Source organism: Amblyraja radiata, chromosome 18 (genome assembly GCF_010909765.2).
Source record: "Amblyraja radiata isolate CabotCenter1 chromosome 18, sAmbRad1.1.pri, whole genome shotgun sequence".
NCBI classification, from domain to species: Eukaryota; Metazoa; Chordata; class Chondrichthyes; order Rajiformes; family Rajidae; genus Amblyraja; species Amblyraja radiata.
The window spans coordinates 1,034,975-1,059,061 of NC_045973.1; the positions used below are offsets into that span (position 1 = coordinate 1,034,975).

Genomic DNA, 24,087 nt, shown 5'->3' on the forward strand with positions numbered 1-24,087 from the left:
TCCTCCTGCTAGCCATCTACCCCTCTACCCCTTGTGCTAGCTATCTACCCCTTGTGCTAGCCATCTAGTCCTCCTGCTAGCCATCTATCCCTTGTACTAGCCATCTAGTCCTCCTGCTAGCCATATACCCCTAGTACTAGCCATCTAGTCCTCCCGCTAGCCATCTACCCCTCGTGCTAGCCACCTGGCCCTGGTGCTGGGGACAACTTCTCATGTCTGTGAATGCGCTGCCATTCAGTCCTTACATCCATAGTGGATCAACGCCGCAGTGGCGCTGGAGCCACGGCTGACAGAACTGATTGATTGTTATCAAGAGGTTGTTGCATGGAAACAGGCACTTCGGCCCATCTTGCCAATGCCGACCAAGATGTATCATCGTCACTCGTCTCACCTGCCTGCGTTTGGCCCATATTCCACTAAACCCTTCCTATCCATGTACCTGTTCAAGCGTCTTTTAAATGTTGTTATAGTCCCTGTATCCCCTCCGGCAGCTCATTTGCAGTAAGGAATACACCTTTAAACCAGGCATTTCTGTCACTAAAGTGCCCCACAGGAACCATCCCCAACAAGCGAGCTCTGACTACTTGCTTTTGACGTTCAATGGCATCAACATTGATGACACCCCTGCCATCAACCTCTGGGGGGGGGGGGGGTCACCATTGATCAGAAACAACAGTACTAGTGGTTTGTAACGGGTCAAAGGCTGGGTAGATTGTGATAAGCTGCACTTGTCCTGACACCCCTTATCTCCCCGTAGTTCACAAGGTACAAGAAGTATAATTGAATACTCGCCTCCCCAATGTCTCTCAAGAAGCTTGATAAAAATCACATTTGTAGCTGTTACAAGTAAGATCAGAGTCTGAAAGGTGCTGCCAGGACTATTTCTTATTCCAGTCGATCTTATGCAGGAAGTGGCAACAATAGTTTAACCGCCAGACCATGTGTAATACCAACTGGGTGGGTGCCACCATCAGCATGTGTGTATTTTGGTGCCACTCAGCAGGTACCTATTTTTCAGAAACCTATTCACTACATTTAAAGGTGAGGTTACAGTCTTGCTGTTTACTTACCACTGATGTGTTCTGCTAACTTAGTAAATGTATAATGTGTCTGGGCTTTCATACACAACAAATGGCAGTTGTTTTTTGCTGCTAACCACTTGTGGCTCCAAGGATTGCTAATGCTATCCTCAGTCTTGCTGGCTTCATTCAAGCCAACCATATATTTGTATATATCTGTGAAATTCTTTGCCACAGAAAGCTGTGGAGGCCAAATCAGTGTATATTTTTAAGGCAGAGATAGATAGATTCTTGATTAGTACGGGTGTCAGAGGTTATGGGGAGAAGGCAGGAGAATGGGGTTGAGAGATAGATCATGATTGAATGGCAGAGTAAACTTGAAGAGTCGAATGGCCTAATTCTACTCCTATCACTTATGCCCTTATGACCACGCAACTTTAAATGCAGATCCAGGCTACTGGTAATTTTTTTGCAGATAGGAATAGAATATTTAGTTCCATTTACAACAGTCGCTGTCGCTTGCAACACATAGAAACATAGAATAATAGGTGCAGGAGTAGGCCATTCGGCCCTTCAAGCCAGAACCGCCATTCAATATGATCATGGCTGATCATCTATAAGGTCTCGACCCGAAACGTTGCCTATTTCCTTCACTCCATAGATGCTGCCTCACCCGCTGAGTTTCTCCAGCATTTTTGTTTACCTTCAATTTTCCAGCAACTGCAGTTCCTTCTTAAACATCTATAACCAGTAACCTGTTCCTACTTTTTCCCCAAATCCCTTGATTCCTTTAGCCCAAAGAGCTAAATCTAACTCTCTCTTGAAACATGAGCTGCATCCTTTACTCAATATAAATCAACCATTCCTGCCACTGTTGTGGTGTAAACCCTCATTCCATCTGAGAATGAAGCAGTTTAAAAGGCTGTCAATCTCGAATGATAATTATTAGGGAGATTAAAGAACTTGCACAAACTATACATTGAATTTGGGGTTAACTTCCAGTTGAGATGACCACTGAGGAATTGATTGTTAATTGATGTTTTGTAGAAACACACCAATTTCCAAGCTATTAGAATGGGCAACTGAAAGACTTTGGGCCTGTGCTAAATATCATTGCATCAGTTGGCTTAAAATGAGTCAAGCGTCTGTGCCAAACCTGATAGCTTTGTTTATTGTAATTATTGGATCAGTTTAGTATGATTGCAGACTTTGTATCATGCAAAGACACCCTGATGTTTGGTAGCTAGTAATTACATTTCATTAAAGGTCAGGTTTGTACTTAATATTTCAATAGACAATAAAACTTTTTCCCTTCGAAGGGATCAATTTTCTGTATCACTAATTACAATTATGCTGATTTTGAAAGCCTTATGAGTAAAAAAGGTAAATGAAACATGAATTTAAATAGGTGGTCCACAGGAGAAAATTATCATCATTGTGTCACAGAACTTGACCTTTCACATGGCTGAAAACACACATATTACACAGGCTTTGAATGCAAGATGATTCAATACAGGAGTGGGAAAGTCATGCTGCTGATGTGTTGAGTCCTGCTGAGACCAGAGCTAGAGGTTGATGTGCAGTTTAGATCTTTGCACCTAAATTAAAGATAATACCCGTGGAGATGGTGAAATATGAATACATTAGCTAAGAAGAGGTTCCAGTCATGGTCAAGATATTGTAGCCATGTATTACTTGGAATCTCCTCAAGGCACTAAAGTGAAGCTTAGATTTATAAGCTAGCATCTGTAATGGTTTTCCTGCGGAAACGCATTAGATTCATGGATGCCCTTCAGGGAAGGTGAGCTGTCTTTGCTGGCCCAGCCTATAGATGATTCCAAACCCATAACAAGGTTGACTGTGAACTGGCCTGTACAATTACCAGGCAAGCTGTTCAAAACAACAACAGCAACAAAGGTTATCATCAACGTCTAAAGAATAAAAGGAAAGATTGTGAGAACAAATCTATTTTCTCAGATAGTTAGTGTCCATCACTGATCAGATGCAGCAGTGAGACGCAGCGATCTTTTAGCATAATTGGAATCATACGATGTGGGAATTAGGTGTGAAACTAAGTCTCTAAAAGTGCACATTCACCTTTATTTGAAAGATCAAGTTCTGTCTGAGCAGAAATCCTATTGCAAGTTTTGTCTGAGCAGAAGTGTTATTGAAATTTCTGTATTTTTCTTAATCTTTCATGACTACTTTCTGGACCAGAGTACGTTATTATGAAACTAACATTAGGTATGTTTTCTAATATCTCCAAATTCTTTGCATCATTCACGTTTACTTTGTGGACAGAGAGTACATTAATAGTTTTATTTTGTTAATGTTTAAATAACAATTTTCATACACCTGCACAAACCTTTTGTATACATAATATACAATCATTGTGTTTTTCTTAGTAACATATTACTAAGGTATTTTGTGGTTGTAACGTGCCTAAACCTGTGAACTTTATCTATTAATAGCAGAATTGCAAACTTATTGAATACAAAGCTGCTTCATGCTTATACTGTGTCTTGATTGTCCATAGATCAGATTCCGGTGAAGGCACTGTGCCCACTATTTGTCGAGAGGAAACAAAGCTGGATGAGTGTTTTGAGGAAGAACAATATTCGGGAGATCAGGAATACTACAGTGGGGAAGAGTATTATGAAGAGGACAGCATTCCATCAGTGGATAAGTAAAATATCTCTGCAGTCATTATCCATTTTGTAAATCAACAATGGACAAAGTATGGTTCATTTTTAATGGAGACACAAGAAACTGCAGAAGCTGGGTGGGGCAGTAGATGAGTGTACAGTGAGGAGGGGGGCATGGTTCCCCCCTCCTCACCGGTGTACGCATTCCTCCCAACACTCCAGTCGCCCTGCGTTACTGACATTCAGAACACAATGTGGAGTCAAATGGTGGAACCCTGTCCTAATTTAAGATGCGATGAGAACCTTTGTGTCTTCTGCCATGTTAGATCAGTCACACAACCTGTGGCCCATTGATTTCAATGTTGACTTGCAGCTAATAAAGCAAAGGAGTGGACAAAAAATGCCACTCAGCGGGTGAGGCAGCTTCTATAGAGAGAAGGAATAGGCGACGTTTCAGGTCGAGACCATTCTTCAGACTGATGTCGGGGGGATGCGGGAAAAAGAAAGGAAGAAGGCGGAGACAGTAGGACTTATGGGAGAACTGGGAAAGGGGAAGGGAAGGGGGGAGAAAGCAAGGGCCATCTAAAATTAGATAAGTCAATGTTCATACCGCTAGGGTGTAAACTACCAAAGTGAAATATGAGGTGCTGTTCCACCAATTTGCGCAGGGCCTCACACTGGCAATGGAGGAGGCCCAGGACAGAAAGGTCAGAGTGGGAATGGGAGCGGCAGTTGAAGTGCTGAGCAACCGGGCGATCAGGTTGGTTAAGACGGACCGAGCGGAGGTGTTCAGCGAAGCGATCGCCGAGCCTACGCTTGGTCTTGCCTATGTAGAGAAGTTAACACCTGGTACAGCATTCCTTGTGTTTCATTATTTCAGTTTAGTTCATTCTTCCATTTACTTTTGTACCATTTAAAAAAAGGAAATACCTAAAATATTACAAAATAAGTACATTTTAATAGACACAAAAAGCTGGAGTAACGCAGCGGGACAGGCAGCATCTCTGGAGAGAAGGAATGGGTGACGTTTCGGGTCGAGACCCTTCTTCAGACCAGAGTTACTCCAGCTTTTTGTGTCTATCTTCGTTTTAAACCAGCATCTGCCGTTCCTTCTATCCCCTCTCTTTCTCCTCCCCCTGTCCTCTTCCACTCATATCCCTCATACACAGGTACATTTTAATAATTGTTTAAATTATTCACTTCATTTTTAATCATTTTGACAGCACTGGACCTCTCTACTCGCTGGAGTTTAGAAGGTTAATTGAAATATACAGTATAATGAAAGGCATAGATTGACTGGATGTGGAAAGGATGTTACCAATGGTGGGAGAGTCTTGGACCAGAGATCATAGCCTCAGAATTAAAGGGGGCTCTTTTAGAAAGGAGGTGAGGAGGAACTTCTTTAGTCAGAGGGTAGTTAATCTGTGGAACTCAGTGCCACAGAGGGCTGTGGAGGCCAAGTCAGTAGATATTTTTAAGCAGAGATCCACAAATTCTTGATTAAAACAGGTGTCAAGGGTTCGGGGAAGGGCAGGGAAATGGGATCAGGAGGCAGAGATCAGCCATGATTGAATGGCGGAGTAGACTTGATGGGCCGAATGGCCTAATTCTTCTCCTATAACGTGAACTTGTGAAGTGCTTCTGAATGTCTAACACAGCAGAAAGGTCTGCAGTGTTTCCAGCAGGGTACAGTAATACAGTGCTGCCTGACCTCTCAGCCCTGAGGCTGGCATGGTGGGGTCACATGTCAGGATCTGGTACAAGCTGCATGTGTCTGACTGTGTGTTCTGCTGTTACCTGACTGCGTTCTGTAAAACCGCTCACACTCTTCCTTTTCTTTCACTCCTGTGTACCACCAAGGCAAATCCACCGTGACTATCAGAATGCATGTCACAATAACGACGTGGACTTTGAACGGCCAAAGGGTTATCATCACCCTTGTGGTTCCTATGAAGATGACGAGGCTCAGTATTACTATGAATCCCGGCGTTCACCGCGGCGACGGCTGCTCCCGGCAACACCCACAGGTGAGAGAGTACCTTCAATATCCCGACCAGATTACTCCGGCTCTTGTGGTTGTTTCCAGTTTGTGTTTGTTCGTGCAATACTACAAGGCAGTACTGGGAAGTCTATTTAAAGTTTTCAAAACGCACCTTTTATTTGAAATTTGAAATTTTACTCAATCCAGTTCTCTGCGTGATGGATGGTAAACTGGCTGGTAAGAAATAATAATTTCTTCGAACAAGTGCATGTCATTATAGTGTATTTAAAGATCAAACATTTCTCCTGCACATAATGGCTTCCAACTGGGAAGAGATTCTTGCACATTACACTTAAACAGATTCAGGGAATATTGTTTAAATTAAGTTTTTCTTAAAAACTCCAGGTTTTATATTCAGATTATTCCATTTACTCTTGTCCTGTGATTTTTAAATAAAACTCTGCAGTTCCTCAGCGGAAGCACCTTGTGTCTGGTGTGGCACTTTAGTGTAGCAAGGAGCTTGCTTTCAGACTTTAACAGTGAGATGAGGAGAAAAAGAAAAAATGGCCGTTAATTGGTGCTTGTCCCAATACAGTATGTCCCTCAGGATAAATACCCTGTATTGGCAATGTATATCAGCTCCAATACAGAATCAGCTAACATTCATTTCATGGTTTCTCATAATATGTTATCACAGTGTGAATACTGAAAAGTTCAAATGATGATATTAGTGGGTAGTAAGGTTGCATCCAGGTAATCCATGTCAGAAGATCCTTCAGGGGGGGTGAACCCTCGGAAAGCACCTGGACCAGATGGTATACCCGGTCGAGTTCACAAGACCTGTGCAGACCAACTGGTGGGAGTTTTTGCAGACATTTTCAACCTCTCCCTTCTGAGGTCTGAGGTTCCTACCTGCTTTAAGAGGGCATCAATAATACCGGGGCCCAAGAAGAATAAGGTGTCGACCTTATTGGCTATCAGAGCAGCCACTGACTATCGACCAGTGGCACTAACGTCTGTGGTGATGAAGTGCTTTGATAGGTTGGTTATGGTGCACATCAACTCCTACCTCAACAAGAACCTCGACCCACTACAGTTCGCACACCGCCACAACAGGTCAACGGAGGATGCAATTTCACTGGCTCTCCACTCCGCATTGGACCGGGGTACTGATTGGGCATGATCATCCATGATTACATTGAATGGCGGTGCTGGCTCGAAGTGCTGAATGGCCTACTCCTGCACCTATTGTCTATTGGGTACCCGGACGTGGCGTCGAAGGATGAGAAGCCGTAGCAAAGAGGTGGAAGCCAAATAACCGAGTGGAAACAAAGCCGCAAACGCCAAATAACTGAAAGCGTACGAAGCCGAAACACCAATTAACCGAAAGGCTGTGTCACCTCAAAGCAAACTCACCGAATGTGTGTGTCAGGGTCCGGGGGTCGGAGAGGGGGGCGGAATCACCCTGGTGTGGTGGTTGGGGTCCGATGGCGGTGCATTGCAGTCAGTGACTCTGGGTGGGCGGAGGGACCAGCCTGTCCCACACCTCCGCTCCACCCGACCCACAGCCCGTCACAGTGCGGCCGCATGTGGGAGACGAGGCGGAGGGCGGCCGTGGCCGTGGGAGAGTGGAGGCTGTCCCGAGGGATGCACATCTTCGGCCGCTTACAACTTGGTGCTTGGGTTCAGATTGTCTAGTGACCTATGACTTGTGTGGGAAAATGATCCCCACCCTCCCGTCTCCACTGGCCAGTGATGTGATGGACGCGGGGGTCTGGACCAATCGCTGACAAGTCCCGCCCCCCGGCAACATCATGTCCGTTATTTGACTTTTCTGTTGAGTGGCATTCGGTTCGTTTGCTTTTAGGCGACGCAGCCTTTCGGTTAGTTGGCTTTTAGGCGTTCCGCTCTTTCGTTAGTTTGCTCTTAGGCATCCCACTCTTTCGGTTATTTGGCGTTTCAGCTTCTTTTCCATTCGGTTTTTTGGCTTCCACCTCTTTGCTTCGGCTTCTCGTGCTTCGACGCCACATCCGCACACGGTTTATTTACCACTTGGACAATAAAAACACCACATCAGGCTGTTGCTTATAGATTACAGCTCGGGGTTTAATACCATCATCCCTTCCAAGCTGGTTATGAAACTCACGGAACTGGGTCTCTGCGCATCCCTCTGCAATTGGATCCTCGACTTCCTCACCCACAGACCACAGTCTGTTTGAATTGGCAGAAACACTTCAGTGATAATCAGTACGTGAGCACCTGAAGGCTGCGTGCTCAGCCCCCTGCTGTACCCACTCTATACTCATGACTGTGTAGCCGGACATAGTGCAAACTCCATCAAGTTTGCCGACGACACCACTGTTGTCAGACGAATCACAGATGGGGATGTCAGAGTATAGAGGTGAGATTGACCGACTGACCAAATGATGCCAGCACAACAAACTGGCTCTCAACATCAGTAAGACCAAGGAACTGATTGTGGACATTGGTAGGGGAAAGATGAGGACCCACAATCCTGTTCACATCAATGGTGGAGAGGGTCAATAACTTCAAATTACTGGGCGTGCATATCTCCAAAGATCTTTCCTGGACCCAGCACCGATGCAATTATAAAGAAGGCACATCAGCGACTCTACTGAGAAGATTATGGAGATTCGGCATGTCAAAGAGGATTCTCTTGAACTTCTACAGGTGCACGGGAGTCATTCTGACTGGTTGCATCGGGGCCTGGCTGGGCGACTTGAATGTCCAGGAATGGAAAAGACTACAAAAAGTTATGACTGTTGGAATGACTTAACTCACGTACAGTGATTAAGATCCAAAGACTTTTATTAGCAATACAGCAATAGGTAACTTCATCTTAACACACTACTCAAGGCTGGGGAAGGGAAAAAGGGCTTTCTATTAAACCAGTGGGCGGAGCCACAGTATGACTCATAACATGAGTGACACTGATCTACATCCTCCCTCTTAAAGAATTCAATGTCAGTGCAAAACCATTGACTAAATAAGGCAATGCATAGCAGTTGATAATAAGCTGGAGGAAAGTCAAACGTAGCCCGGGTACTTCACGGTGGGCTTGCAAACACGACCAGCACGTGTGCGATATAAACCATCTCCGCTTATCGTCACCGGGGACAGAGTCGGTGGTATGACTGATGGCGGTGATTGAAACAGGGGAGGAGGCGTCGCCATTGGCAGAGTAACCGTTTCAGAAGTGGGTTGTTGTGCTGGTTCAGGCGGACCAAGCCGCTGGACGTGTACCTGCTCAACCTACGCAACATCTCCCGAGACCCCATCTTGGGTTCACCTGCTCAAGGCAGACCCGAGCCACGGTGCCTGTGGCAGATCAGGCATTGATCCCGCAGGTGGTCCCAGTCCCACCATCGGAAGTCTAGTCCAGGCTGCAGCAAAAGCGTGACATTCAAAAACAGTGGTATGGCAAAACAAGCAGGCTGTTGCCACAATTAACCAAGTTCGTTTGCAAACTGGCAAAGATCATGACTGTATCGGTGTAATTTCTGGAACTGCCTCTAAGCCACGCTCATATCTGGCCAATGCCGATGGCGGCACCTACAGATGTGCTTAATCTGCAGAGATTCCTTGGCATGGTTAACTACCTGAGTAAATTTATTCCCAACATCAGTGAAATATCAGCCCCGCTGCGCCAGCTTACCCACAAAGACACTGTTTGTGCCTAGTACGAGCAACAGCAGAGGGCATTCGACACTCTTAAGCAGCAGATGTCTTGTGCTCCTACTCTCGATTATTTTGATCCTAAACGACCGGTCACACTGAATTGCGACGCTTCACAACACGGACTAAACGCAGCATGTCTTCAAAATGACGGTAGCGGCAACAAGCCTGTCGCCTATGCCTCGCGCACAATGACTGACACAGAACAACACTACGCCCAAATTGAAAAGGAGCAGCTAGTAGTCATTTTTGCCTGCAATAAATTTAACGACTTTATCTTCGGACATACGATCACGATTGAAACGGACCACCAACCTCTGGTCAGCATCTTTAACAACCGATTCATGCATCTCCAGGATGCCTGCAGCAGATGTTGCTGCAGCTTCAAAAGTATGACATTGTTCAGACCTACAAACGTGGTAAGGTTCTGCACCTGGCTGACACTCTCGCGTGCTCCCCGAAAGTCCTGCGAGGGTCCGGCCTCACCGAATGACAACTTTATAATAAAGGACCTGGTTGCCCACACTGCTGCTGACAGACAGTACCTTATGGTCGCTCGCCTCCATCATTAAGCGCGGCTGGCTAGACAAACACTACAACGTTCCGCTGCCAGTTCGGCCCTTCTTTGCCATCCGCGATGAGCTAGTACTACAGGATGGCATTATCGTAAAAGGCCACAAGGCTGTAGTCCCTGCCTCGCTACACATCAAGTATTTTAACGCCATCCATGCATGGCACCCAGGCGCTGAAGCCACTGCCCTATGAGCAAAAAAACATGTTTTACTGGCCTGGTATGGCCGAATACATTCTCGAGAATGTGGAATGTATAACAGCTTGGCACCTCATCAACGAAAACAACCACTTCGCTCACACCCGGCTCCTGCCCTCCCGTGGTCTATAGTGGCAACTGGCATGGCAAGCAGTGCCTGGGACTTGTCGACTCGTAATCCAGCTGGTTTGACATCGATTATCTTAGCAGCCCCACTTCTCACGGGGTAGTTCTAAAACTCACTCGCCATTTTGCAGACCATGGAGCTCCTTGCATACTGATATCTGATAACGGCAGTCAATTTACCAGCCAGCACTTCAAAGAGTTTCCTGCACGCTGTTGTTTTCGCCACATCACCAGCAGCCCTGAATATTCACAGTCGAATCGACTGGCTGAACGGGCTGTCAAGAGTTCCAAACAGCAATAGGAACGATCCCACTTCTGACACCATGTTGGAATAACTTAACTCACGTACAGTGATTAAGATCCAAAGACTTTTATTAGCAATACAGCAGAGGTAACTTCTTCTTAACACACGACTCAAGGCTGGGGAAGAAACCAGTGGGCGGAGCCACAGTATTACTCATAACGTGAGTGGCACTAATCTACAACCACTGCCCAGTCCATCACTGACTTTGATCTCCCCACCGTTGAAGCGATCTATCGTAGTCGCTGCCTCAAAAGGCAGCCAACATCATCAAAGACCCACACCATCCTGGCCACACACTCATTTCACAATTGCCATCAGGAAGAAGGTACAGGAACCTGAAAACTGTAACGCCCAGGTTCAGGAACAGTTTCTTCCCAACAGCCATCAGGCTATTAAACACAACAATGAATAAGCTCTGAGCTCTGAACTGTAAAGACTATTATTATTGCACTATATTTGTTGTTTATTGAACTTTTTCTTTTTTTCTCTTCCCCCGTTATATACAATGTTTACATATTCACATATTGTGTTGTGCTACAGCAAGTAAGAATATCATTGTCCCATCCGGAACATATGACAATAAAACTCTCTTGACTCTTCTTGACTAATTGTACAAAGATTCTCCAGGGAAGGGGAACAACCTGGATTCAGCAGGAATGTCTGGGGTGTAATAATGGAGTGTAATACCAGTGGTGAATGATTAGAATTCAGACCACGTGAATGAAGCTTCAATGGCAAGTGGGGAAAGAGCGCGGGTGCATTCCTTTCCAGGCAAGGCGGCCGACTGGGTTCTGGAATCACTAGTGTTTTTGGAGGGTGAAGTAGGAGTTGGCACAGGGCGAAATTCCTGCAATGAGTATTTCAAAAATTCTTCATTGAGGTACCATAGATATTAGTAAGTAACAGCATGATTCAAATGCCCAGTGCTCCACAAGTTAAAGTGGCAGACTTGTCAACAAATGTGAGGTAAACAGCTCCGTTTACGATTAAACGTAAACGTAAAAATATTGTAAACTTTATTCAGTCTGTGAGTTGGAGTCAAACTGAGTTGGAGTTAATATGTACAGAGGCTGAAAAGATTTAGACTTCAGCTTGCTGGAGTTGTAAGAAATTTGAATTTATTTAAGAACCAATAGATCAATGGAAATACATTTTTATCTGAATGAAAAGAATCAAATGAGCATCCTTTTATTTCATAAAACATTGTTTTCACTGATGTTTAACTAACATTTGTTTCAACAGGACATCGGAGACCTTCCTTCAACTTTGAGTGCCTGCGCAGGCAAAATAGCCAGGATGATATCTCCCTGTCACCGATATTCCAACAGCGCACCGCACTGCCACTCCACCTAATGCAACACCAGGTGAATATCCTGACTCCAGCAATCTGTTATAAGTGATCGCAGCTGGATATAGTAGTGATAAAAATTATAAAGTTTCCTCAAAATCCTTCCCCAAAATATTATGGTAAAGTCCTTTTAATAAGTAGCAGTGGTGAGTGGCATATGCCACACAGGCTAACATCCCAAGTGTAACTGTTTCATTATGAGTTATGATGGTCGGAGGTGACGTGACTAATACCACTGGCTCTGGATTAGGAGAAAGATAATCAGTCTTTGTTCCTATTCCAGATAACTTTCTAACCCAACACTGATAACAGTATATGTACACACGTTTCAGGTGAACAAATAGCCTTGGCTCTGGTCTGATAACTTGCTTACTGTCCACATTCATTTATCAAAACTGACCACTTCTTGAGATGACAGCAAGGAATTGGTGTCTTCATTATGTGGAACAGGATCGAGGATCTGAAACACCTATTCCTGCTCAACTTTCTTATATTAATGTTAAATACTACATCTATCTATCTATCTATCTATTATATAAAAGTCTGTGCCTGTCGCCTGCCGTCCGTCCGGCTGCCTTTTGATTAGTTTCCATCGTGTGATGTCACAATGCCCAATGCTCGCAGATATCCAATCACAATGCCCAATGCTCGCAGACGTCCAATCGGAATGGATCCATTTACATGGACGGCTGCATTTCTTCCTTTGATTCACTGCAACTCCGAAACCAGACGCAGAATCGCCGACATCTTTTCCATTTCGGTAGAGATTTCACTTTTCTTTCTAAGTATCCGCTCCTCATTACATTTCGTCGTGTTTAAGTGCACGTTTTTAATCAAATCCCTCCCCCCCCCCCCCCCATATTTCAAAAATAAACTGGCTTCTCACCCATAGAAGCAGCCCCAGCCCCTGGTGAACGTTCCATCGTGTGATGTCACAATGCCCAATGTTCACACATGTCCAATCGGAACTTAAGAGGGAGTTAGATGTGGCCCTTGTGGCTAAAGGGATCAGGGGTATGGAGAGAAGGCAGGTACAGGATACTGAGTTGGATGATCAGCCATGATCATATTGAATGGTGGTGCAGGCTCAAAGGGCCGAATGGCCTACTCCTGCACTTAATTTCTGTTTCTCTCTCGTCACCCCTCTCCCTCTCCCACCCATCCCTCTCTCCCCCACCCCCCTTCCCTCTCTACCCCACCCCCTTACCTCTCTCCCCCGCCCCCTTCCCCTCTGTCCCTCTTCCACCACTCCCCCTACCCCTCCCTCCCCACTCTTCCCCTTCTCTCCCCTTACCCCACCCCTCTCCCTCCCCCACCCCTCTCTCTTCCCCTCCCTTTCCCTCTCTCCCCCACCCCTTCCTCTTACCCCTGTTCCTCTTCCACCACTCCCCCGTCCCTCTTCCACCACTCCCGCTATCCCTCTACCCTCCCTTCCTCCCCATTCTTCCACTTCTCTCCTCCCCCCTCCCTCTCCTCACCCTCTCCCATCCCTCTCTCCCCCACCCCCTTCCCTCTCTCCCCCCGCCCCCTTCCCCCTATCCCTCTGTCCGTCTTCCATCACTCCCCCTACCCCTCTCCTCCTCCCTCCCCACTCTTCCACCTCTCCCCCCACCCCCTCCACTCTCCCTCCCCACTCTTTCCCCTCTCTCCCCCCACCCCTCCCCTCCCTCCCTCTTCCCTCCTCCCCATCCCCCCCCCCCCCACATCTCTCTCCCCATCCCCCTCTCTCACCCCCTACCCCCCTCTCCTTTCTCTCCCAAATCTGTCCCGTTTCCTCCTCCTCCTCTCCCCTCCCTCCCCTCTTCTCACCCCCCTCCCCCCACCTGTGTGTTTGGGGGGTGGTTAAGGTGAGTGTGATGCCGCAGCCCCCCCCCCCCCCCCCCCCCCAATATTAAAAAATAAACTGGCTTCTCACCCATAGAATCAGCCCCAGCCCCTGGTGAACGGTCCATCGTGTGATGTCACAATGCCCAATGCTCAAAGACATTGTACAGAGAAGGTTCACCAGACTGATTCCTGGGATGTCAGGACTTTCATATGAAGAAAGACTGGATAGACTCGGCTTGTACTCACTAGATTTTAGAAGATTGAGGGGGTATCTTATAGAAACTTACAAAATTCTTAAGGGGTTGGACAGACTAGATGCAGGAAGATTGTTCCAGATGTTGGGGAAGTCCAGAACAAGGGGTCACAGTTTAAGGATAAGGGGTAAATCTTTTAGGATCGAGATGAGAAAAACATTTTTCACACAGAGAGTGGTGAATCTCTGGAATTCACTGGCACAGAAGGTAGTTGAGGCCAGTTCATTGGCTATATTTAAGAGGGAGTTAGATGTGGCCCTTGTGGCTAAAGGGATCAGGGGGTATGGAGAGAAGGCAGGTACATGATACTGAGTTGGATGATCAGCCATGATCATATTGAATGGTGGTGCAGGCTCGTAGGGCCGAATGGCCTACTCCTGCACTTAATTTCTATGTTTCCCTCTCTTCACCCCTCTCCCTCTCCCACCCATCCCTCTTCACTCTCTATCCCATCCCCTACCCTCTCCCCCCGCCCCCTTCCCCCGTCCCTCTTCCACCACTCCCCCTACCCCTCCCTCCCCACTCTTCCACTTCACTCCCTCAACCTTCCCCTCTCCCTCCCCCACCCCTCTCTCTCCCCCTCCCTCCCCTCACCCCCACCCCTTCCACCTACCCCTCTGACCCTCCCCACTCTTCCACCTCACCCCCCTCCCACTATCCCTCCCCACTCTTTCCCCCCTCTCCCCCCACCCTCCACACTCTTCCCCCTCCCTCCACACTCTTCCTCCTCCCTCCCCTCCTCCCTCCCCTACCCCCTCCCCTCCCTCCCCCCCACATCTCTCCCCTCCCCATCCCTCTCTCCCTCTCTTCACCCCTCTCCCTCTCCTTCCCCTCCCATCCCTCTCCCACTCACCTTCCCTCTCCCCTATCCCTCTACCCCATCTCTCTCCTCCCCTCCCCCACCCCTCTGCTCTCCCTCCTCACCCCTCTCCTCCCACCCCCATCCCTTTCTTCCCCCACCCCATTCCCTCTTTCTCCCACCCCTTCCCTCTCTCCCCACCCCTTCCCCCTCCCCACTCTTCCCCCTCCCTCCACACTCTTCCTCCTCTCCCCTACCCCCACACATCTCTCCTCCCCTTCACCCTTCTCCCCTCTCCTCCCACCCCCATTCCCTCTCTCCCCCACCCCCTTCCCTCTCTACCCCACCCCTTACCTCTCTTCCCCCGCCCCCTTCCCCTACCCCTCTGTACCTCTTCCACCACTCCACCTTACCCCACCCCTCTCCATCTCCCTCCCCCACCCCTCACTCTCCCCCTCCCTCCCCTCTCTCCCCCCACCCTTTCCCCCTACCCCTCTGTCCCTCTTCCATCACTCCCCCTCCCCCTCTCCTCCCCCTCCCCACTTCTCTCCCCCTTCCCCCTCCACTCTCCCTCCCCACTCTTTCCCCCTCTCTCCCCCAACTCTCTCCCCCTCGCTCCCTCCTCCCCTACCTCACCATCCCCCCCTCCCCCACATCTCTCTCCCCATCCCCCACTCTCACCCCCTACCCCGCTCTCCTTTCCCTTCCAAATCTGTCCCGTTTCCTCCTCCTCCTCTCCCCTCTTCTCAACCCCCTCCCCCACCTGTGTGTTTGGGGGGTGGTTAATGTGAGTGTGATGCCGCAGCAGCCCCCCCCCCCCCCCCCCCCCGCAAACGCCGTTGGGGAAACAGACCCAACGGGTCTGCACTTGGTCTAGTTTACCTTAAAAGCGACATAAAGTGTTTTCAAGTGTTTTCTGCGCCCATTAGCAACATTTCATTTTAAATAAAAGATTCCATTAAATTATTTTTTGTACTTGTTTACCAGCCTTCATCTTTGAAACCTGAGCACTTAAATTCATACTAATGAACAATTCCATAACTAAACTATCTATCTATAAGAATTAATTATAGTGCAGGTATCAAACAAGCCAGAGACAATAATAACTATTAGTGTTAGTTGTAAAAAACATTGTCAAATAAGTTGGATTTCCTTTATTCCATCACCAACCAGTCACAAGGAAGTTGGATGGTGGCAGAAAAAATATCAAGCATTTGATTTGTGGTCCTTATGATTAGAGTTGCATTCATCCATTAGCAACTGTTCTAAAATACGGAGTGCAGAAGGAACGCAGGCAACATTTGGGTAGGGAATGGATAGATGACATTTTGGGTTGAGGACCTTCTTCAAACTAAAGCAGTCTGAAGAAGGGTCCCAATCTGAAATATCATCTGTCAGATGCTGCCTGACCTGCTGCGTTCCTCCAGTACTTTGTGTTTTGCTCAAGATTCCAGCATCTGCAGTTTCTAGCATCTCCACTTCTGGAGTGAGGTCTACCTTGCATATTAATTCCGAACTTTGATTCAGAAATGTATTGTGACAATCAGTGCTTGAACTCTTACTTTGCAAATATAATACATTACAAAGGAAATGGGAGACAAACTACTGATCTTAAAGTTTATTCTGATGACAAATCATTGATCTGAAATATTTTTGCCACAGATATTATCAAACCAGAATGTTGTGTTTAATTACAAATTGATTATTTAGGGGAATAATTCAGAAGTTGGACAAAGTCAGCATGGATTTACGAAAGGTAAATCATGTCTGACGAATCTTATAGAGTTTTTCGAGGATGTAACTAGTAGAGTGGATAAGGGAGAACCAGTGGATGTGTTATATCTGGACTTTCAGAAGGATTTCGACAAGGTCCCACATAATAGATTAGTATACAAACTTAAAGCACACGGTATTGGGGGTTCAGTATTGATGTGGATAGAGAACTGGCTGGCAAACAGGAAGCAAAGAGTAGGAGTAAACGGGTCCTTTTCAGAATGGCAGGCAGTGACTAGTGGGGTACCGCAAGGCTCAGTGCTGGGACCCCAGCTATTTACAATATATATTAATGATTTGGATGAGGGAATTGAATGCAACATCTCCAAGTTTGCGGATGACACAAAGCTGGGGGGCAATGTTAGCTGTGAGGAGGATGCTAGGAGCTAGACTGACTTGGATAGGCTGGGTGAGTGGGCAAATGCATGGCAGATGCAGTATAATGTGGACAGATGTGAGGTTATCCACTTTGGTGGCAAAAACAGGAAAGTAGACTGTTATCAGTCTGAAGAAGGGTTTCGGCCCGAAACGTCGCCTATTTCCTTCGCTCCATAGATGCTGCTGCACCCGCTGAGTTTCTCCAGCATTTTTGTGTACCTTAGACTATTATCTAAATGGTGGCCGATTAGGAAAAGGGGAGATGCAACGAGACCTGGGTGTCATGGTACACCAGTCATTGAAAGTAGGCATGCAGGTGCAGCAGGCAGTGAAGAAAGCGAATGGCATGTTAGCATTCATAGCAAAAGGATTTGAGTATAGGAGCAGGGAGGTTCTACTGCAGTTGTACAGGGTCCTGGTGAGACCACACCTGGAGTATTGCGTACAATTTTGGTCTCCAAATCTGAGGAAAGACATTCTTGCCATAGAGGGAGTACAGAGCAGGTTCACCAGACTGATTCCTGGGATGTCAGGACTTTCATATGAAGAAAGACTGGATAGACTCGGCTTGTACTCGCTAGAATTTAGAAGATTGAGGGGGGATCTTATAGAAACTTACAAAATTCTTAAGGGGTTGGATAGGCTAGATGCAGGAAGATTGTTCCCGATATTGGGGAAGTCCAGGACAAGGGGTCACAGTTTAAGGATAAAGGGGACATCCTTTAGGACCGAGATGAGAAAAACATTTTTCACACAGAGAGTGGTAAATCTCTGGAACTCTCTGCCACAGAAGGTAGTTGAGGCCAGTTCATTGGCTATATTTAAGAGGGAGTTAGATGTGGCCCTTGTGACTAAAGGGATCAGGGGGTATGGAGAGAAGGCAGGTACAGGATACTGAGTTGGATGATCAGCCATGATCATATTGAATGGCGGTGCAGGCTCGAAGGGCCGAATGGCCTACTCCTGCACCTATTTTCTATGTTTCTACGTTTGTTAATGAGTGCTATTCACATTATTTCCCTGTGTGAATGAGCAGGTGATGGCTGTGGCAGGATTAGACTCGTACAAAAGCAGACGGCTCTCGCCAGCACGATCGACGCGTTCTTGGGCAACACCTCCAGCCACTCCGCCCAGCAAAGAACGCTCCCCTTACTACACTCCCCTCATTCGTGTCGATCATGTCGCATCCACGGAGAACATGAACGGTAGCCTTCCCTCGATGAACAGAAGCTCTTGGTATACAGAAGATGTTGACATTCCTTACAGGACGCACACTCCAACAAAGCTAGCCGTCCCAAACAGCTTTCTACATCGGTACTATGAGAAACGAGGAAGTGCAGACAGCTTGGTGGAGGCTGTAAGTATTTTAAACCTTTGGTGGGATAGTAACGACAAATCATTAAACCGGTTCTGAAGTAGCAAGCTGCCATATGCGGCAAATCGGCATCAGTGAATCGCAGTACAAGTGCCAGGCTGTTCTTCCGTTCTTCACCATTCCTCTCTGAAGCACAACCTGGACCTTATCCTTTAGATTGAGTCACTAGCATTGAGGAAATCTTAGCGGCCTCATGACTGAAATATGGTCAATGGGCATTAAAGACAGTTTAAGTAGGATGGGATGGTGAGTATTGTTTGACCTCCTGATGCTTCATGCCCCAGTCTACATGATGCCTTACCTGATGATCCACTAATTATGACAAAGACTCTTCATTGCAAACAAGATTATCTTTCTATTTTGAGTTTTTTGGGCTCATTGCAACAGTTTAATAAACCACTGCATAACCAAGATGCTGACTGAATAGCTTGACATTTAAAATCTGCTAGAATTTAAGCAACAAGATTAATTGAAAGCACGTAAAAATAAGTAGAAGATTACTCCTTCCCGTTTGCATTTAACCTGCAGCTGGAGATTCCCCGTAGAAGGCTTGGGCAATGAGGGTCAGGAGCTCTGACTCTCATCCGATCAAAACTGGGAGGAAGAGACCTACTATACGGGAGTCGAGGCAGAGAATGGGGTTGAATTAAAAGATGACTCAATCAGCTGATAACCTACACCTTTTTATGTTCTTATAGCAGATAATTTCATGGAAATATTAACATTTTCCTGACTGAAGTATTAATTCAAATTCGCTTTTAAGTTTCTGGATGCCCGTTGTGTTTAACGAGCACTGTTAAAATGCTTGAGAAAACTAAATCATTAGGGTTTGCTGTGCTTCAGATTCAGATTCAGATTCAACTTTAATTGTCATTGTCAGTGTACAGTGTAGCAATGTTACAAAATTTTGAGATTTTAAAAATCAAGTCTAATTTATCCCATCAGATAAAGCATAAAAATAAGTTTAATTTGACACCTAATTCACTTTCATATCTCAAGTATTAAAAAAGTTATGGCCATTTTCATACTGGGAAATGAGCATCTTGTTCCCTATTGATTTTCTATGGACATAACAAAAAAGCTGTGATCGTGAACAGTCAAAAGCCCATAACTTTCTTAAAAATTAAGAGAACTGAATGAAATTTTCAGTTATCATAGATTGAAGCATTCTGAAACAAATATAAAATAATCTTACTTGGATGACCTGAAATTAAAGCATATAATTAGTTAGTTACCTAATTGTAGCTAATTTCAGACTTCAATTACTAGATCTAAACATCTATCCATTTCTTAATAAATGATTAACATTTTTAAATAGCCTAAATGTCCAAATAATATTCACAAATAATTCACAATAAAACATGATTTTTAAATCTCATTTACATTAATTTATAGGCCAAATGGAAGGAATTTAGTGTTTAATTGCTGTAAATAAATGCCCATTTAAATCAGCTTTCCAGTGGGTCCCTGTGGAACGCGCTGGTTTAGAACGTTCACATTGCGGTAGATTTGTGCCCCAAATGCCGAGAAAAATACTGCGCGATATAATGGGCCCAAATTGAGCTACTCGCAATATTAAACTTAGTATAAAGGGATCTTTAGAAGCCCTTTTTAATGTAAAAATATACAACCTAACTTCTGCTATTTGCTTTATGAGACCCTGCGGTTGCTGACGGTCGCGGGTTTAGAGATTGATTTTTAAACTACTAGAACTATTATTCAAGGCCTTTAAACCTAATAATAGCTTTTGCGACGGGGTCTTCCAGCGATTTTTCGTTAATAATTAACTAGGCTGAACATTTTCGATTGGAACAGCTTAGAGAAAATCGCGTTTTAAACCCGCCCCCTCTAAACGGCGCCAAAATCGCGCACACCCTCAGCAGCAGATCTTCAACGACGCTTCAGGTAGGCTTTGCAACATACCTATACAGTGCAGAGACAACGAAATGCAGTTAGCATCTCCCTGGAAGAGCGACATAGAATATGATTTCAATAAATAAATCTATTTACATGTATACAGACATAGTGTTTTTCCTGTGGGAGGAGTGTCCGGGGGGGGTGATTAGCAGTCACCGAGGTACATTTTTGAGTAGTGTGACAGCCGCAGGGAAGAAGCTGTTCCTGGACCTGCTGGTCCGGCAACGGAGAGACCTGTAGCGCCTCCCGGATGGTAGGAGGGTAAACAGTCCATGGTTGGGGTGAGAGCAGTCCTTGGCGATGCTGAGCGCCCTCCGCAGACAATGCTTGCTTTGGACACTCAATGGAGGGGAGCGAGGAACCGGTGATGCGTTGGGCAATTTTCACCACCATCTGCAGTGCTTTCCGGTCGGAGACAGAGCAGTTGCCATACCATACTGTGATACAGTTGGTAAGGATGCTCTCGATGGTGTAGCGGTAGAAGTTCACCAGGATCTGAGGAGACAGATGGACCTTCTTCAGTCTCCTCAGGAAGAAGTGACGCTGGTGAGCCTTCTTGACCAGAGTTGAGGTATTGTGGGTCCAAGAGAGGTCATCGGAGATGTTGACCCCCAGGAGCCTGAAGCTGGAAACACGTTCCACCTCCATCCTGTTGATGTGGATGGGGGTGTGCGTGCCACCCCTAGACTTCCTGAAGTCTACAATGAGCTCCTTGGTCTTCTTGGAGTTAAGGGCCAGGTTGTCGTCAGCGCACCATGCTGCTAGGAGCTGGACCTCCTCCCTATAGGCCGACTCATCGTTGTTGCTGATGAGGTCAATCACCATTGTATCATCTGCATACTTGATGATGGTGTTAGTACCATGTACAGGTGTGCAGTCGTAGGTGAAGAGGGAGTAGAGGAGGGGGCTCAGCACACAGCCCTGTGGAACGCCGGTGTTCAGGGTGAAGGTTGAAGAGGTGTGCTTGTCTAACCTAACAGACTGGGGTCTGTTGGTTAGAAAGTCCAGTATCCAGTTGCAGAGGGAGGGGTCGATGCCCAGGTTACCGAGTTTGGTGATCAGTGTTTGCTAAATCATTAGGGTTTGCTGTGCTTGCTTCATTCCAATTTTTTCACAATGTTTGTAATCACATTATTTCCTTCTGCTTCAAAGGTCCTAATATCGGAAGGTCTTGGGCAGTATGCGAGAGATCCCAAATTTGTTTCAGTTACAAAACATGAGCTTGCAGATGCCTGTGACATGACCATTGATGAAATGGAAAGTGCAGCAAGCAATTTATTAAATGGAAATCTTCACAATGGAACTACCGGGGATTTGCTCTCCATTAAAAACAGGCGTGACTATGAGCTACAAGATTATGGTGTTGAATACAGTGACGAGGAACCAGACACTGGCATATATGAAGAGGACCTAGGTGATGAAATGATATGCATCACTACTTTATAGCATTTAGCACGGATTAATCATGTGTACAAACATTAAGGAAGTGCCTAGTCATGGAGAATTTCTTATGGCACTAGCTAGACGAAGTGACCAACAGCTACTTCCGAGTGTGAGTGACTGGTGGCATTTGGATCAAATAACCCCTCTCATGTCCTCAATACAAGAATGTGGGCAACTGCAAGAGGTCTGAGCCAATCAAATAACCAGCATGCAGAGGACCAAGGAGAAGGTTGTGAGGTGAAGCCATAATTGAACCATGAAAGGCTGCCGAGGTTTTCAGTAACAGTGACGTGGAAGGAAGCAGTGTACTCTTTCTATGGCAATGCTTATGGTTTAAAGGAAAATATTGTAAAGGTGATGACAATCAAATCTGAAGGCTGTTGTTACCTCAGAAATGTGTTTGGACTTTTGGCTGGGAGCAAGGGAAAGCATATCAAAATATTTAAAATGATGAAACATATCTTTTCTCTGGTTTTTCATGCAAATATGAACCATGCTGAACAGTGTTTTAGACGCTGCAGCAAATCTCAAAAAGTATTATTTTTTGGTGGGCAAAAATAACTGATTTTTTCTTAACTATTTTATTGCGCGTTTAACACAGGATATATCTCTTTTTTTTGTCTTTTTGCATCTACTGTGGAGGAACCTAATTTTATGCCCATTAAGAGAATTATGAGCAAATTATACTGGAAATTGGAATGGCATTAATCTTCTTTAAGGTTCATTTGAAGCTTAAACTGCATTTCTTGCAAAGTAGGCAAACTGTATATGGTTGTAACATACAGATAACAAATTTGTATTTGTAAAGAGATGTTCTATATTTTGTAATCCTGGTACTGTAACGGATAAGCAGCAATATTTATGGTTCAAAATCACCGTCACAAATTCTATAGATTACTGGTATTTTTTAATAGGAGTGCAAAATCATAAGTAACTGATGGAGCTGCCTTTTCTTTGTGGATGATTGATGCAAGGTTAATTTCACAGTTTTCAGCTAGTTTGGAGCCAGAGGAAAAAAGCTCTCTGGCAAGCAGTTTTTAAATTAAAAGTAAAATATAAACCTAACTTTACACAGGATATGCAAAGATTATTTACTTACACCCTTACTAGGAATTATAAATATTTAAAAAATGTTATTCTTGGTACATTCTCTCTACTTTCGAACTCGCTTGTAATAATTAGTGATTTTCATTGCCTGACCCATTTACTAAGAGTTACTTTGGTACACCGAGGCAAAATCATTTGAGGTAGGTTTCAATTTGAATCAGCCTAGAGCTACACAGTTCTTAGTGCCGTTTCAGTAAAACAAGCTGTGATTTTTGCATATCTTGTCTGTTACAATTGCTCATGACGTGAACAGCTTGTAGTCATGGTCTGTGAATGAAGTGAGCTGTGTGCAGTCCCACATTATGCTGAGAACTACAAATGCATGGATCTGAAGGATGAGGTTGCTGTTGTACTGATCTTCAGATGAGCTATTTTATCAGCATGTGCATCAGTATTTTATGCTTTATCGAGTATTTGTTTGCACTCTATTCCCATTGCAGGAACAGGTCTTAATTAACTGAAGATGCTGTGTTTTTCCAAGGTACATTTTCAGAGATTTTTTATATATATTAAATAATGGCCTGTTTCAGTTGCAGGTACATTACTAGTAGCAGCCACTAGAATCTTTTAAACTGTGTACATTTTAAACACATGTGTATATTCTACTAGTAACAAAAACTGAAGCAAGATATTTTACCTCAGTCAGGGATAAATAAGATTTTAAATTGTTTTTATTCCATTACCAAGGAGGGTATTCTTGATCTTAAGTTCACTGGTTATAGCAATCTATGATTGCACGACTCATTCCTCAGTGCAACCTTCATCACTACTTTTATATGAAGTAAGCCTTTTGTGTAGTATGGTATTTGTATATTCAGTTTATAAGGTTCTACTATTTTGTGATTGTATGGTACAGTAAACTCTGTATACATATTTTCGTTACCACCATACCATAGTGTTGGAAATGTACATACAAAATAGTGTATATTTCTGTAAGTTGACTCTATCTAAGCCCAAGTAAAGTGAAGTTAATTTCTCACTAGACAAGCCTGAACAATTATTCTAAGTACAGGTACAATGGAGATTTACATAATAACCTTAATCCCTAGTTCTTTTTCTTGTTGTGTCTCCATAGTAGATTTTTCATTAATGGATTACAGATCCTGTAAATTTCGTTCATTCTCCTGTTGTTCTGATGTGCCTGCCACATTTACTCTTCTTTACAATATCAGTGTTGCTGCCCGACTCAACTTACAGCATGTACAAACCAAACATTTCTGTCAATGAATAAAATAATGCATGGGCAAATAGGTTACCTTATCCTGTATAAAATAAACAAGTCAATTAAAGAGCCTCCCAGAAGATTTCTACATATAAAGTGACAGT

At 45.0% G+C, this 24,087-nt stretch overlaps 1 protein-coding gene across 3 annotated transcripts in view; it reads left to right on the plus strand.

Annotated features, from left to right (window-relative positions):
• The window catches only part of cacna1d (calcium voltage-gated channel subunit alpha1 D), a 352,130-nt gene extending 328,387 nt beyond the window's left edge, over positions 1–23,743 (plus strand). For all 3 annotated transcript variants that reach the window (XM_033036547.1, XM_033036546.1, XM_033036548.1), the window contains 6 exons: positions 3,237–3,263; positions 3,556–3,705; positions 5,525–5,691; positions 11,783–11,904; positions 17,956–18,276; positions 21,364–23,743. In XM_033036547.1, coding sequence (XP_032892438.1) covers positions 3,237–3,263; positions 3,556–3,705; positions 5,525–5,691; positions 11,783–11,904; positions 17,956–18,276; positions 21,364–21,657 — 1,081 coding nt within the window. In that variant the 3' untranslated portion in view covers positions 21,658–23,743. The remainder of the gene's footprint in view (positions 1–3,236; positions 3,264–3,555; positions 3,706–5,524; positions 5,692–11,782; positions 11,905–17,955; positions 18,277–21,363) is intronic.
• Positions 23,744–24,087: the final 344 nt, after the last annotated feature.